Source organism: Ochotona curzoniae, unplaced genomic scaffold, assembly GCF_017591425.1.
Source record: "Ochotona curzoniae isolate NIBS_2020 unplaced genomic scaffold, NIBS_Ocur_1.0 contig_430, whole genome shotgun sequence".
In the NCBI taxonomy this organism is placed as follows: Eukaryota; Metazoa; Chordata; class Mammalia; order Lagomorpha; family Ochotonidae; genus Ochotona; species Ochotona curzoniae.
In genome coordinates, this window is record NW_024466219.1 from 15,277,358 (window position 1) to 15,293,882 (window position 16,525).

The window sequence follows — 16,525 nt, forward strand, 5'->3', positions numbered from 1 at the left end:
GGACTCCACACCCTGAGTGTAAGGCAGGAAACTAGATGGCCTCGGTAACCTCTTTAAACTGATTCCAGGATTCCAGCCCATAAACACTAATTGGTGGGCTGATGTTGTGGAGGAGTGGGCCTACGTGGATACAGGGTTGTGTCCCGGCTGCTCCAGTTCCAATCCAGTTCACTGCAAATGGCCTGGGAAATACAGTGGAAGATGGTCCAAGTGTTTGGGCTCTTGATGTGCTTGTGGGAGACCCAGATGAAGCTCTGGACTCCTGGCTTCAGTCTTGACACAGTGCTGGCCCCTTGTAGCCATTTGGGGAATGAACAAGTGGATGGAAGATTCTCTCTCCTATTATTCCTATGTGTGAGAGAGAATACATAGTTAAAGAAAACAAAAAACTAACCGGGGCCTGGCGCAGTAGCCTAGCAGCTGAAGTCCTTGCCTTGCATGCACCAGGATCCCATATGGGCACCAGTTCGTGTCCCCGCTTCCCTGCTTCCCATCCAGCTCCCTGCTTGTGGCCTGAGAAAGCAGTCAAGAATGCTCCACAGCTTTGGGACCCTGCACCCATGTGGGAGACCTAGAAGAAGCTCCTGGCTTCAGATCGGCTCAGTTATGACCATTGTGGCTGCTTGGGGAGTGAATCATCAGATGGAAAATCTTCTTCTATGTCTCTCTTCCTCTCTGCATATCTGACTTTGCAATAAAAATAAAAATAAATCTTTAAAAAAGGAGCTAGCAAAAATGGGAGATTTTTTTTGTCAAAGGAGGTTTTGTAGGTGAACCTTTTTTTTTTAAAGATTTATTTTATTTTTATTGGAAAGGCGGATATACAGAGAGGAGAGACAGAGAGGAAGATCTTCCGTCCAATGATTCACTCCCCAAGTGAGCGCAACGGCCGATGCTATGCTGATCTGAAGCCAGGAGCCTCTTCCAGGTCTCCCACGCGGGGGCAGGGTTCCAAAGCTTTGGGCTGTCCTCAACTGCTTTTCCGGGTCACAAGCAGGGAGCTGGAAGGGAAGCGGGGCTGCTGGGATAGAACCGGTGCCCATATGGGATCCTGGGACGTGCAAGGCGAGGACCTTAACAACTGCACCACCGCGCCGGGCCAGAACCTTTGTTTTTATAATGCTTGATCCTATGAGAAGCTTCTTTCTTTCTTTTTGTTTTGTAAAAAGCCCACGTTTAAAAATTATTTGTAAGCCAGAGTGTGAGAAGGGGAGAGAGAGAACTTGATTTTCTATCCACTGTTTTACTCCCCAAATGTTTACAAAAGCCTAGACTAAATCAGGCTGCATCTAGGAGCCAGGAACTCCATCCAGATGTCCTACTTGAGTGGCAGGTGTTGCAACACTTGAACCATCACTGTCTGCTCCCTCATCAGGCCTTACTTTTCAAGAATCCTGCGATGCTTCAAGGACACATTGCTCTCCCATGCTAAATGATTTCTGTGATGTTGGACCAACTTTGTGTTTATATAACTAAACATCCCCCCCCCCCTTTTGTTAATTAGCTGTCATGGTCTTTCTAACAATTGGCTATGCAATTTGAGCTGTGACTAGCACGTGATCCGTGGCGGATCACTGTAATTAACACAATTGCACATTCATGCTCCTCTCCCTCAGCGTTGTGTGCACACGACTCTGCTCCTTACCTTGTCTTCTCTCAAAACTTTTAGGATCAAGCAATTCCTGGACAAGGGAAAAACAAAACTTGCCCCTCCCCCCCAGCGAATTCACATGAAAACTGGTAATAAAATCAGTGCAAGCCCAAGGGGAGACATTGGAGAACAACCAGGCTGAGCCTGCCGGGAATTCTAGCAGGGATGGCACAATCATAAGGATGCTATGTCCAAATTACTCTCACTTTACCATATCAAGCCAAGTAAGGTCACCATTGTTTGTGCTGTTAGACATGTTTTACTGGGAATACAATTTTTCTCTTTGCTCTATGCTCCACACAAGTAGGCTGGTTCATGTATAAATATGGGGAAACCTGCTGTTTAAAAAAAGAAAGAAAGAAAAATACTGGGTGGAGCTTCCATTTGAGGAGTGTGCTGTAAGGGGGAAATGCTTTTAATGATGGCCTACATAACTTGGGGGGTTTCCTAACAGCCATGCTCTTAACACAATGCTTCTCCCTTGTTCTTCCCACCTCACCGGGGCCAGATGCCTGTTTGTGCAAGCAACAAGGGGCTGGGGCAGGCTCCAGGGCCAGGCCAGCTCCTTGAGTGGAACCGCTGGGGGATCTCTTTGCTTGGGGCATTGCTCTTGCTGCTAAGTGTTTAGCCAAAGATCGGCTTCTTCTCCACAGTGATGTAGACGAACAGCACAATGATGAAAATGCCAAGCACCGCCAGCTTCAGACCCAGGGGGAGCCCGAGGCCAGCACTCGGGTCCGCTGCACAGGGCTTTCTGACGACACACCCAGCCTTGCATCTGGGGACTCTGTTATCAGAGGGCCTTGCAGCATACCTGTGAAAACACGCGTGGCTCTGAGGGCTGTGGCAGCTCCTATCTGTCTCAGCTAATGCTGTGGCTTTAGTGACAGCCCACTACACACATGAAGCCCATGCTGATCTCACCAGGAATGACACTTCTCTATCCCACACAGGATCTATTTACCATTACCCTCCACTTTGGCACAGCGCCAGGCTTAGGGACCTTGTTGATTCCCTCACCTGCCCAGGTGCTCCCCCACCCCCTTTGGCACAGGTATAAACTCAGGGCTAGACACTGGTCCTTTTGCAACCTACTCATTTTGCATTTAAAAGGGCTCTTGTGGGAGTTCATTCAGAAGTTAGGGAGCTTTTCAGAAGGCTCCATCTCCTCGGCACAAAAACAGTACATAATTCTGGGCTAGACTGTGACATTGCAATACCCAGAGGCTTGGCACATGTGTGGCATGATGAGATTGGGGCAATTGGCATCTTCAGCACCATTTATCATTTCTGCCTGTGGAGATCATTCAAGAGCCTTTCTCCTAGCTAATGTGAAACACAAAATGGATTGTTCATGACAGCCGCCCTGGCTGCACTATCCAGCACCAAATCTTGCTCCCTTAATATTGTGTTCGCCACAACAATGATCTCTTTCTAACCCTCTTGCCCAGCCTCTGGTGGTCCCTCTTCCACTTTCTGTTCCTATGAAACCACTGAGTTCAGCACCCACGTGCAAATGAGAACTCTCTGCGTGTGAATTCAGTTGGAGACCTCACTTTCAGACGAGTGAGGTGGTCCAGGCGGGATTCCTGGGGACTGACAGAACGTGAGAACATTAATGTCTTCAAATGCAGGGAAAAAAAGCATTACCTTATGCCTTTGGGAAGCTTGTGAGCCAGGCAGCCTCCTTCTCGAGCTTTTGTTTTGCCCGCAGGAGCCTCGGGTCTCTAGCAAACAGAGAGGAATTTGAATCTCACCAAGAACCCTGGATGGGGCTGCTGTTTTAAATACTTTTTCTTCATCCACTTGAAAAGCAGAGAGAAACGGAGACAGAATTCCACTTGTGGGTTTATCCTTCAAATGCCCCCCAAAGCCAGGGTGGGCCAACGCTCAGAGCCCACAGATCCACGCAGGTCTTTCACACGGATGGGAGGGGCTCAAGCACTGGAACCAACACCTGCTACCTGCCAGGGTGTGCATTTCTGGGAAGGCAGGGTCAGAAACAGAGCAGCAGGGACTCTCACTCAGCACTTTGATACCAAGGGGTGCTTAACCTGCCACACCGAAACTCATGGCCAGACTTCTTTGCCCCAGAAAAAAAATCACCTAAACTGTAGCTCAGTAAGAGCTGTGGGCATATCAGGTTGAATTATTCACTTGCACTTCCCAACACAAAGTTTCAGTGGAAGGGCTGAGCTTATGTCACTCCTGTGAAGCTGCTGCTCGGGATGCCTTATCAGAGTGCCTCTGGGATTGAACCCTGCTTCTGCTTCCTATCCAGCTTCCTGCTAAAGCATCTGGGACAGAGCAGACGATGGCCAGGCACCCAGGTTCCCGCCCTTCACATTGGAGACCCAGAGAGAGTTCCCGGGAAATGACTTTATGGGCATTTAGGAAGTGAATCACAGATGAAAAGGTCTCTAATTTTTCCCTGTCTGACACTGCCTTTCAGATAAATAACATTTTTTAAAAACCCTGCCACATGGTTGTTTAAAAAGTTTAGAGCGAGTGAGGTGGCATAGTAGACTAACCCTCTGCCTGTGGCATCGGCATCCCATCCTTTCTTGGCTGTTTCACTTCCCATTCTGCTCTTTTATTGTCTGGGAAAGCAGTGGAGAATGGCTCAAGTCCTTGGGCCCTTGCACATATGTGGGAAACCCAGAGGAAGCTCTTGGTTCTTGGCTTTGGATCGGCTCAGCTCTGACCATTGCTGTTCTTTCTTTCTTTTTTTTTTTTTTAAAAGATTTATTTTTATTATTTTTTTTTATTGGAAAGGCAGATATACAGAGAGGAGAGACAGAGAGGAAGATCTTCTGTCCGATGATTCACTCCCTAAGTAAGCGCAACGGCCGATGCTATGCCAATCCGAAGCCAGGAGCCTCTTCCGGGTCTCCCACGCAGGTGCAGGGTTCCAAAGCTTTGGGCCGTCCTCGACTGCTTTCCTGGGCCACAGGCAGGGAACTGGAAGGGAAGTGGGGCCGCCGGGATAGAACCGGCGCCCATATGGGATCCTGGGTGTGCAAGACGAGAAACAACCACTTGCGCCACCGCGCCGGGCCCTGTTATTTCTTTAAAATAAGAATACCTAATAAATATATTAAAGTTCAAGTTCACTTTTATTCAATAATGAGCCAAACATCCAAGTTTCAAGGAGTCTTAGGTTCTGAACTTCAACAACTTATACAAGAATAACAGGAGCCTGGTCAGTAGGGCTCCTGAGCAAGAGGGACATTCTGATCCTATGTAGCAACCTTCTGCTGACTGAATTCGCTGATTGTGCAGGGCTTTTTCACGTGTATATGCATTTTCATACAAAGAAGGAAGTAGCTTAAGACAACAAATTGGACAAGAGCAAGGATGAGCAAATAATTTTAGAAAAAAAAATATTGCCGAGTAAGAAAAACAGAAGTAAGGACCACAGGGTTTTCTTTGCCCTTTAAAAACATATATGTACTTATAACATATTATGTATATATTTACACACATATGTATATATACATACACATATCTATCTATCTATTTATCTGTCTATCTATCTATCTATCCATCCATCTATCTATCCAGATCATGTTGTTAGGTTTTTTCACGGAATTGAAAAAGACTCCTTGTGAGGTAGAAGACACGGGGACTTAATACAGGCAATATGGCTCAAAACATCTGCAGGTGCACCAGAAGTGATCAACAAGTATTAGCAGAAATGGTTGTGATAATGATCATTGTGATTAATTTCATACTGCTTTCCCCTGCTTCCACATCTACCTTTTGTTAATTGTTCAAATTTAACGTCCAGGCTTTATCTTCTTCAAAAGCCTGTCGTGTCCAGTGGGAGCACCCTAGGAGCGTGAGGCTGGGGTATTTGACAAGCTCGGTAAGCACGTGTTACAGGTACCAGGCCCCACTCTCGAGGCGTCCTGCCCTCTGCCACTCTCCTGAGGAGGCACTTTTACTGCTCCCTTTTGGGAGAACAGCCTACAGCATAGACAGATCAAGTCCCTCCCAAGGTCACAGTATCATCAGTGGAAAGTGCTGTGCTCCAACCCCTGCAGCGGGCTCCTCAACATCCTTCAGTTTCTAAAACTTATTTCCCTCCTGCAAGACAGAGAAGCAGACAAACAGATCTTCATCCACTGGTTCGCTCCCCAAATGGGCCAGGTTGAAGGCAGGAACCAGGAACTCACTCCATCTGGGTCTCCCACGTGGGGCCCAGGGGCTGAAATCACCTGCTGCCCTCCAGGATGATGTGCATTAGTGGGAAGCTGGTGTGCAAGTGGGACAGGAACTGCAACCCAGGCACTGTGTTGGGGATGCAGGTGGCTCACACAGGGTCTTAAAGATGAGGCCAAACTTCTGCCCCCATGGGAAAGCTCTCTCATCTACATAGGTCACCCCTCTGTTCTCTATTACTTTAGCCCTAATGAATGCATTAATGTATGCTAATGTATGCTTGATTAAGCCTAAATTTTACTCATTCATTCAGCAAACATCTGCTGAGTTCCAGGCCGGTGCCAGCTGCGAAGGCATCAGAAGGGACGGTGGCACACGCTCCCTACCCTCACCAGCTCACAGCAGCATGATTGTTTACCCAGCATTCTGCACAGGCTTCCTTCTTCCCTTGTCCAACCATCTGTCAAGCTACAGTACCTAACATTTAGGGCCACTGTTTTCTCTGCCTGCCCCCTTCCTAGGGTCCCAGGATGCCCGAATATAAGAGGACACTTTTGCATCTGCCATGCAGGCAGAGGCGGCAAATGGGAGAAAGGACTGATTGACTCCAGAACTTTCCTAAGGAGCGTGCTGATGGCACCCCTGGGAGAGACTAGACAAGCTGTGTGAAAGGTGAGTTGGAAGGAGAAGAGCCGGGGCACCTGCCTGGGTCAGAGAGCCACGGAGAGGACAATGGACTTGGGTCTACAGCAAGGATGTTGTTAGGATACCAGCAGAACACCTGTCCAGTAGGGCATATCAGCAGTTCCTAATGGACAGTCCAGGCAGAGTGGAGGGGACGTGGCCTGCTCCGGCTCCTCCCCAGTGAGGGCATCTCGGAGGGAAGTTGCAGATGCCACCTGTGTTACCAGTAGACTCATGCACCCTGTCCACCACCATTCTCTGGAAGACTGAACTGAAGGTTCTTGAGGAACAGCCACTGCAAACTGAACCCAGAAGGGTGCCTCAGGGGCTGGTGGCTAGTGGCTGCTTCCTTACCGAGAGGCGGCCCTAATTCTTCCCAAGGGGCTGGGGAGTGTTGTGTGTGCAATTCTTATTTATGTCAATCTATTAGCTTATGTAAAAGTTGAAGCTTATGCAGCAGGGAACAACAGCCTCATGAGCTTCCACATAGCCTCGCCTTGTAGTTTCTCTCTAGCTAATTCTCTTACACTTAAAAAGCCACAAGAAAGCAACACCTGTGGGGTAGAAGGCGGTAGCAGAGGGGGTGATTCCACGGCTCTCAGGGCAACCCGTGCTTCCTCCTGACCTTTCCTTCCGGTCGCCAGGAGTGAACGTCTTTTAGTTTCTTTCCTTTTCTCCTTTTTTTCTTCACTATCATTCATATACAGAGTCTTCCCACAATATGTAAACAGTGGACATTTTGATTTCCAAAAAGGGAGCAATTAGGATCCATCCATTTGCCACGGCAGCCATCAATGATGAAGATCATACTTGTAACGACTAGATAGCATACTTGTAATGACTATATGGTTAACCCACTGGGGCACAGTGGATTAACCTGATATTTATGAGGCCATACTGGAGTGCCTAGGACCGAATCCCACCTCTACACCCAATCCAGCTTCTTGCTAATGCGCCTGGATTTTGCCCACATACTTGAGTTCCTGCCCCCCACGTGGGAGAACTGGATGGAGTGCCTAACAACTGGCTTCAGCCTGTCCCAGCATTTGTGAAGTGAACTACTAGATGAAAGACCTCTCTTTCTCTCTCGCTTTCTCTCTTTCAATTGCTCACACTTCCTTTTAAATAAATAAATCTTCTGGAGACCCAGAAGAAGCTCTTGGCTGCTGACTTTGGATCGGCTCAGCTCCAGCCATTGTGATCACTTGGGGAGTGAATCATCGGATGGAAGATCTTCTTCTCTGTCTCTCCTTCTCTCTATTTGCCTTCCAATAAAAATAAATACAGCTTTTAAAAAGCGTCTATATGGCAAGAAAAGGGTTGTAGATCAAGTTTACATTATAAAATTGCATGGGCACAGAGATGTTCAGTGTAAACATGCACTGGAGGAAAAAAAACTAGAGAAAAACAAACAAAAACCAAAACAAAAACAGATTTTTGCTTCAAGTGGTGTACTTGGAATAGATTTATAGCTAAACTTTAAAAAGCTTGCTTTAATGCTGTTGAGATGTGATTTGCACTATAAGCAACACCCACAATGAAACAAAAAAATACTGGTTTTCACTAGAGCGATGGCTCAGGGAGGGTAAAACAGCACCCGGAGGAGGCATAACAACCTTGCCTCCTCTCCCTGCACCCAAGGCTGGTTGCTACATGACACCAAGCAGCCAGAGCCTGGCGCTAAGGGACTGTGGCTCCTTCTGCTTCTTCAACTTCTTCATCATGCCCCTGGTACTCGGGGCAAGCATCTTACAGGGTCACTGTTGTCCATAGTGACCATCAGAGTCAGATGTGCCCATACAAAAATCACGAGGGTCTCCCCAACTCCAGCTGACACTTCCCAGGATGCCAGGCCCTGTGGGAAGCTCTTTGAATCCTCAGAGCTACCTTATGAGGAAGGCACTTTCCTTATGCCCACTTCACAGAGGGAAGGTTGAGGCATACAGGACCTGGAGGGGAGGCTGGAGGAGGCAACAGAGCAGCTAGTGAAACACCCTGGACTCTGCTTCTAGAACCCCTGATCTGTGAAAAATGGGGCTGTGGACTCAGGTTCCTCAGGTTTAGAACCCAGCCTGGGGAGTGTCTGACCCCTGTCAGCACACAGCCCGCATAGGAGGCCTTGTCTGGTACTCGCCAGTGTCCACCAAGGGCACATAGACCCACCTCCAAGGCACTCAGGCACACAGGCCTGGGTTGCTGGCCAAGCCCTGAGACTCAGAACCCTCCAACACCAGGGCACCTTGTTCCTTTACCTCACATCAGAGGCTGAGCGCAACCCCCAGAGGCTGTTCTTCACCTCTTCTGCCTCCCCTTCCAGTGGGGGTGGGGAAAATTTTGCTTAGCCAAGGGCCATGGCAGCATGAGAGTGTGACAATGGGACAGAGTGGAAATGTGATGGTATGACAGTCTTACAATCTTGGTCATTGCAGACATTTAGCAGGGTGATCAACAGACTCTCTCCATCTCCCTCTCTCTACCTCTGCTCCTCAAATAATTAAAAATCAGTGGAAAAAACATTATATTCTTACAGTCTTCTATCCCAAGCATTCACTGGCTCTTACTAACAACTCTAGGAAGAAACCATTAAGGTCATAGTTTTATGGATGAGGAAATAAAGCCTTGGGGAGCTAAGCTGCGTGCCCCCAGGTCACACAATCAAAAGAGTAGCGATCAGACCAAGGCCCTGTTGAAAACATGTCACAGCACATTCTGGAAACTGTGTTCAGTAAGCCATGAATGAAGAAGTCCCTGATTTCCTGTGGAAGCCACACTGGGAGGCATCCCTTCTATTCTGAAGTGTTTCAGATGACGTGGCCTCTCCCTCAGATTTTGTACAGATTCCAGCCCATTTGTGTTAGCCCATATTGAACTTGCAAGAGAGTTGTGTGGGGGGTATTATGTCACACTGCATTATTTTCTAGTTAACCTCAGACCACTGGGCTAATACTCAGAGCCAGAAAGAACCAAAATTAGTTTGTATTCTCATTAAATCCTTCTGCACCAAAGATGCTACTTCGTTTATGAAAGATGATCTACCTTGTCAGAAGTCATTACTGTCTTAAGAGAAATGTGGACTTTCAGAATTATACAAAGACAGTTCAGAAAGCATGTGGAAAGTGGGCAGGCATCACTGAGACAGTTAAGGGCATGACTTGGCATGCCTGCCTCCATCCTGTATCTATCAGAGTGTCTGAGTTTGAGTCACTCTTCGACTTCTGGTCCAGTTTTGTCCTAATGCGCATCCAGGAAGGCAGCAGCCAAAGCTCAGGTACTTGGGTCCCTGCCAGCCACGCTGGACACCTGGGTTAAATTCCAGGCTCCTGACTTTGGCCTGGGCTGGCTATAGTGGGGAGTGAATCAGTGGACAGAGGAACTCTGTTTCTCTATCACTCTTCTAAATAAATAAAAAGAGAACCAAAAAAAAGTTTAAAGGGCATGGAAAGTGAAATTAAAAGAGAAATTCAGGGGCAGATATTGTGGCAGAGTGGATTAACCTGCTGCTTGAGATGCCTGCAGTCCATATTGGAGTGCTTGGGATTCACTTCCCATCCAGCACATCCTGAGAGGTAGCAGAGGACGGCTCAGGGAGTTGAGTCCCTGTCACCCACATGAAGACTCAGGTGGGGTTCCTGCCTCCTGGCTTTGGTTGTAAACATTTGGGGTGAGTGAACCAGGGAATGAAAGATCACCGCTCTCTGCCTTTGAAATCAAAACAAAGAAATGAACTTCAGAGTATATATAAGTTCATTTTTGTGCAGAAAACACCGAAGTTGTGCATTTCTGTGAACTTTTGGAAGATGCCTTGTTACACTAGCTGAATGACACCTGCAATAGTAGACCTGCAGCCCAGGGAGGGTACTGAGTGACACCTGTGATGGGGCCAGCAGCCCAGGGAGGGTACTGAGTGACACCTGTGATGGGGCCAGCAGCCCAGGGAGGGTACTGAGTGACACCTGTGATGGAGCCAGCAGCCCGGGGAGGGTACTGAGTTCCAAGCCCACATGCTGTTTCCTGTCAATTTTCCTGGATTTCTTCCCATGGTAGTGAGGAGGCAGCTTTGCCCCAGAACTGGAGACATGTCTCAATCACTCTGCCTCTTTAATGCCATTTTAAAAAGGGGGTTGCATATAGAATCTGACCTTTTTTAAAAAACAAATGTCAAACCAAATGGGCTGTTAGGACCTGTTTACAAGCAGGATAAAATCCCTTTATATAGGACAGAGTCAACCTCAGATCCCTTTATTGGCTGAAAGTGATTCTGTTAATAAAAGATTATACAATAAGATCAGACTCTTGCTTCATTAGTCTTGATTTAATAAAGCTTTCATCTTAAAGACTGTGTTCTTTTAAACTAAATAATGATCTTGAATTAATTGAGCACACCGCACCACATTGATAAAAGGGAGGCTAAACTCTATTTCTGATGACAAAGGAAAGGAAAAGTCTCCTAGTAACCAGAATAGAATTGAAACTCCCTCAACTTGGCCAAAACAGGTTTTTCAAACCTCACAAAAAGTCATGTTCAAAGGTAAGATCTCAAAATATTTCCTTAAAAATTAGGGCCAGGTAAAAAAGCACCCATAATTATCACCTGTACTCAATATGATCACAAAAATATCCCAGCCAGCACAGTAAAACAAGAAGGAATAAAAGGCATAGAAACCAGGCTACAAAAGAGTCTTCAGAAAAATTATTATAATTGCAAAGAGCTCACTATTATCATATCAATATACAAAAGTCAACATCATTTCCATAAACCAGCAAGACTCATTTAAACTATAAATTTTTAAAAAGGGTATTACTTCCAATAGCAACAAAATTACAAGCCTGCCCAGTGACAAAGCTGACAAGAGATAAGCATGATCTTCACTGGGAAAATTATAAGCTTCATTAAAGAACATTAAAGATTTCAATGAATATGAAGGAGATAAAATACCCAAATTTAAACATATCCACAGATGAGGGATGTTCACAAAGTTCCTGGAAAATATGTATGATAAAACACGATGCCCAGATTTCAAAACTAGGTGTACCACTTAATTCCATTTCCCCACAAGTGCTTTGAAGAGCCGTATGCATGGAACTTGCTAGATGACAAGTCAAGCAGATCAAAACACTGCAGATGGGAAGAACCGGATGCACTGCTCAGAATGGACTGGGAGCTGTGTGGGGTAGATGCACTTCTCCCAGTTCAGGACTAAATCCCAGGCCTTCTATTGAGTTACTTCGTTTCATTTGAGAGGCAGAGAAAGAGACAGCACCCTGTCTTCCCCCAGTTCATTCGCAGGTGCTCTGGCGTAGGGGTGGCACAGGAAGTAGGGCTGAGTGACAGAAATCCAATCACTTGAGCCATTGCTGTTGCCTCCCAGGGTCTGCAAAGCAGGAAGCTGGAGTCAGGAGCCCCAGCCAGGACCAGAAAGAAGGTGCTTCACTATGGAGTGTGGGTGCGTAAGTGCAGTCAAAATGTTCGCCTCTGGGTATTACAATATCTCCTACAGGTGGAGAGGAGGGCTGGGGTCCTTGGGACCCAAGACAAGATAATGGTGAGCTCCCCAGGTACTCTTTTTACCTTCCTTATCCAGGCCTAGGAGCTGGAGAAGTTAGTGACCTGGAAACTTCAACAGAGGCAACCACTACAACACTCCAGGGAAACCCAAAGGACTAGCAGAGGGGCAGCCTAACAAGATGGAAACCTCTGGACACCCGCAGCACTTCTGTATCCAGATAGTCTGTCTCCACTCCAAGCAGTCTGGAACCTGTACTTCCCCTCCTGGATGTGGGCCCTCCTGCCCTCCACTGGGGTGGTGACACAGGAGTCCACAGGAGCCTCTGCCAACCCAGCAGAAAAGAGGTAACCTCACCCCAACACGTGTATCTGGGTTGTCCCAAGTAAGAAATTGGAGTCAGGGCAGAGTTGCTGAAATGAAAGGCTTAGCAACATTTGAGAGCCATCATTGTGGCATTGTGTTGCAGTGGATGAAGCCACTGCTTAGGATGCCAGCATCCCTCATGAATGCTGGTTCTAGTCCTGGCTGCTTCACTTCTGATCCAGCTCACCTGCTAATATCACTGGGAAAGCAGCTCAAGATGGCCCAAGTGCTTGGGCCCTGCCACCCAAGCTGATGGAACTCCTGGCTTCGGCCCAGCCCACCTCTGACTATCGTCGTCCTTTGGGGGAGTGGCCCAGGAGATGGAAGGCAAGAGTCTTTCCCTTTCACTAAATCTGCCTTTCCTACAAATAAGATAAATCTTTTAAAATTATATTTTCAGGGCCTGGTGGTGTGGCCTAGAGGCTAAGGTCCTTGCCTTGAATGCGCCAGGATCCCATATGGTCACCAGTTCTAATCTCAGCAGCTCCACTTCCTCTCTATCTCTCTTCCTCTTTGTATATCTGACTTTGTAATAAAAAAAATAATAAAATAAATCTTAAAAAAACAAGCAGAATATATTTGGTGGTTTTCAAAATTTAAAAAAAATTATATTTCAAAAGACAACATTTGGGAACTCATAACTTGAGTGAGAAAAGATGAAGAACAGACATCAACTCCAAGATGTCGTGAACATTGGCATCATCTCACCAGGGTTTAAAGCACACATCACGAGATGCCTTAGGGAGGAAAATGAGCATGTTTGAGACGAATGGAAACTGTGCAGAGCAGCAGAATACGTAAAGACAAATCAAGTGTAAATGGTAGGAGAAAGCATACAACCTCAGAAGCAAGCAAGCTTTCTACCAGAGCTCAATGACAGAAATTAAAACACAGAAGAAAATGATCAATAAAGGTGAGGCTAGATCAGCATCAATCACCCACACTGTGCAAGAGAGAGAAAACAGATAAAAGGAAAACAAACAATCTCAGGGTTTACACAACAGCAACAGAAGACCTGGAGTTTGTGTCTTCAGAGTCACCAAACGAGAGAATGAGATGGGGCTGAGAAGCCATATGGAAAGAAAGAATGGCTGAAAATGGCCCAAACTTGCCCATGTGTGTACTCATACACACACACCCCTGTACAGGTTCAAAAAATTGAATCTCAGTTAGAATAAACCCAAAGAGAGCTGTGCCAAGACACATCAAAATTGAACCTCTGGGCCCAGCGAGGTGGCCTAGCAGCTGAAGTCCTCGCTTTGAACGCGCTGGGATCCCATATGGTCGCCTGTTCTTACCCAGCAGCCCTGCTTCCCATCCAGCTCCCTGCTTGTGGCCTGGGAAAGCAGTCAGGCATGGCCCAAAGCCTTGGCACCTGTGTGGGAGACCTGGCGGTAGTTCCTGGTTCCTGGCTTCAGATCGGTGCAGCACCAGCCATTGTGGTCACTTAAGGAGAGAATCATCGGACAGAAGATCTTCTCTGTCTCTCCTCCTCTCTGTATATCTGACTTTACAATAAAAAAAAAAAAATTGAACATCTGAAAACTTTTGTGCATCAGAAGAATCATTGAGAAAGTGAAAAGGCAAAATAGGAGTATCGAAAACAGCTAGCACATTATGTATCTATAATCCAGAACAAAAGAAAAAGCTCTTACAATTCAACAGCAACAACAAATTGCAGTCTAAAAATGGGCAAAGAATGTGTGGAAAGGCAAGTGGTCACGAAGCCCACAGAAACATCCACAGGATAGTCAGTCATTAGGAAAAATGCCGACAGACGCCACAGTGAGCTGTGGCTCCTCACTTGGTACGACGGCCACCAGAAACAACTGCTGGCGGGATACCAGTGTGGCTGGGCTTGCCTCCTTTTTCCCCGGGTGGGACACTTAGACTGAATTCCGGACCTGGCCCAGTCCTGGGAACTCCATACAAGGATGTGGAGGAGTCAGAGCCCTCATAACCTGCGGGTAGGAATGTTCAATGATGCAGTCACAGTGGAAGAAGGATCGGCTTGTTCTTCCAAAAAAGTGACCTATACAGTCGTCCTGTGACCCAGCAATCCCTCTTACAGGTGTATTTCAAAAAGACCTGAGGTTAGAGACTCACATACTTGAACACAAGTGTCTAGTAGCGCTATTCACGTGCTCAAAGATGGAAACAACCTAAATGCATCACTGGATGGATGAGCAAGCAAATTGTGGTGTCTACATTCAATGAACATTACTCAGCCACAAAAAGCAACGCGATGCTGACACAAATACATGTGATAACATGGAGGCAACAACAAGATTCTGTGCTAAATGAAAGAAGTCAGATACAAAATGTCACCTCTTAAATTATCTCATTTCTATAAACATTCCAGAAGTCATTGAAATTAAAAATAGATTGATATTTGCAGTAGGTGAGGGGTAGAGGGAAATGGTTTCTCAATGGGCTTTTATTTTGAAGTGATTAAATGTCTTGGAACTAAGATAAGAAGTGGTGTTATCACAACATTTTAAACAGTTTTATATAACATTAATTTCATCTCGGCTTTTTTTTTTTTTAAAGATTTACTCATCTTCCTTGGAAAATCAGATATACAGAGAAGGAGAGAGACAGAAAGGAAGATCTTCCATCCATTGATTTACTCTCCAAGTGACTGCAACAGTCAGAGCTGAGCCAATCTGAAGCTAGGAGCCAGGAGCTTCTTCTTGGTCTTCCACATAGGTGCAGGGTCCCAAGGCTTTGGGCTGTCCTTGATTGTCTTCCTAGGACACAAGCAGGGAGCTGGATGGGAAGTGGGGCTGCTGGGACTAGAACCAGTGCCCATATGAGATCTCAGTGCATGCAAGATGAGGACTTTAACCTCCAGGCTACCATGCCGGGCCCTTCATCTCAGTTTTTAACATTCCTGACTCTTATTATTGTATTGGAGCCGTGTATGTAAATTCCTTTCTTTCTTTTGAGTAAAAGGCTTGTTTGTTTATTTGGAATGTGGAGTTAGAGAGAGAGAAGGAGAGAGAGAGAGAGAGAGAGAGAGAGAGAGAGAGAGAGAGAGAGAATGAATCTTCCCAAATGGTTACAACAGCAGGAACTGGGCTGGATCCAAACCAAGAGCCTCGATTTTTATCCTGGTCTCCCGTATCAATACAGGAGCCCAAGCAGTTGGACCATCTTGCATTGCTTTCTCAGGTGCATTAACAGGAAGCTGGATTGGAGCGGAGCAGCCAGAATTTGAACTGCTAGCAGGCAGTGGCTTAACTTACTATGCCACAATGCTGGGCCCTGTAAGTGAATTTCTTTATGTTGTTATTCTAAGACGTAAATACTGAAATTTGGGGAAGAGAGTAAAAGATTATAATGTCTGAAATTTAATTTTACGTAGTCCAAGAAAAAAGACAGATAAAATTCAAAAACAGATGTGGAAAGCTGCCCCCAATTGGTGGATCTGGATAAAGACCATGCATACAATCTTTTTTGTTTGAAACTTCCTATGAGTTTGAAATGACTTCAAAATAAATGCTTCAGGAAGTATAGTTAAAGAGGCATAAGGAGAAAGCATAAGGAGAAAATTCAAACTACTAAAAGACATGACCTACAAATGACTGACATCTGTGATATATAACAAACACCTACCCATTCACCAGAGGAAGGCAATCTAATAAAAATGGGCAAACGGTAAGAACAGGCATTTAACAGGCACAGAGACACAACTGGGCTGCAAACGTGTGAAAAGATGCCCAATCTTATTAATAATAAGAGAAATGGAAATTACAGTCATAAACGCCATTTTACACCCACCATATTGACAAAAAGTTAAGTCCGGTACTACTAAATCTTGATCAAGTCTGAGAACAATGGCGCTCTAAAGGTATTCATGATAGAACTTAAAAGGGCGCAGCCACTTTGAGAAACTGAAGCCACCTGCAGCCTGCAATTCCACAATCCTCCCCCCCAAAAAACTTGTACATCTGTGCAGTCAGGGAAACATTTTTGCACCTGTACACACTGGATCAGTGTTACAAAGTTCATCACAACATTATTATGCAAAGAAAACTTGGAAACAATCTAACTATCCAAGGAAGATAATGAATAGACACCTCACTATAATTCTGTATACACGTGAGAAGGCATGAACCAATACAAATTTTGGATGAAGCCTCCCCTTTCCCCA

General features: G+C 46.0%; 1 protein-coding gene across 1 annotated transcript in view; it reads right to left on the minus strand.

Moving 5' to 3' along the window:
• Positions 1 to 2,034: 2,034 nt before the first annotated feature.
• LEMD1 (LEM domain containing 1) overlaps positions 2,035 to 16,525 on the minus strand; it is a 29,349-nt gene continuing 14,858 nt past the window's right edge. The window contains exons 6-7 of the mRNA XM_040985270.1: positions 3,302 to 3,378; positions 2,035 to 2,465 (exon numbers count right to left, since the gene is read on the minus strand). Of these exons, the coding sequence (XP_040841204.1) occupies positions 2,276 to 2,465; positions 3,302 to 3,378 (267 nt within the window). The 3' untranslated portion in view covers positions 2,035 to 2,275. The remainder of the gene's footprint in view (positions 2,466 to 3,301; positions 3,379 to 16,525) is intronic.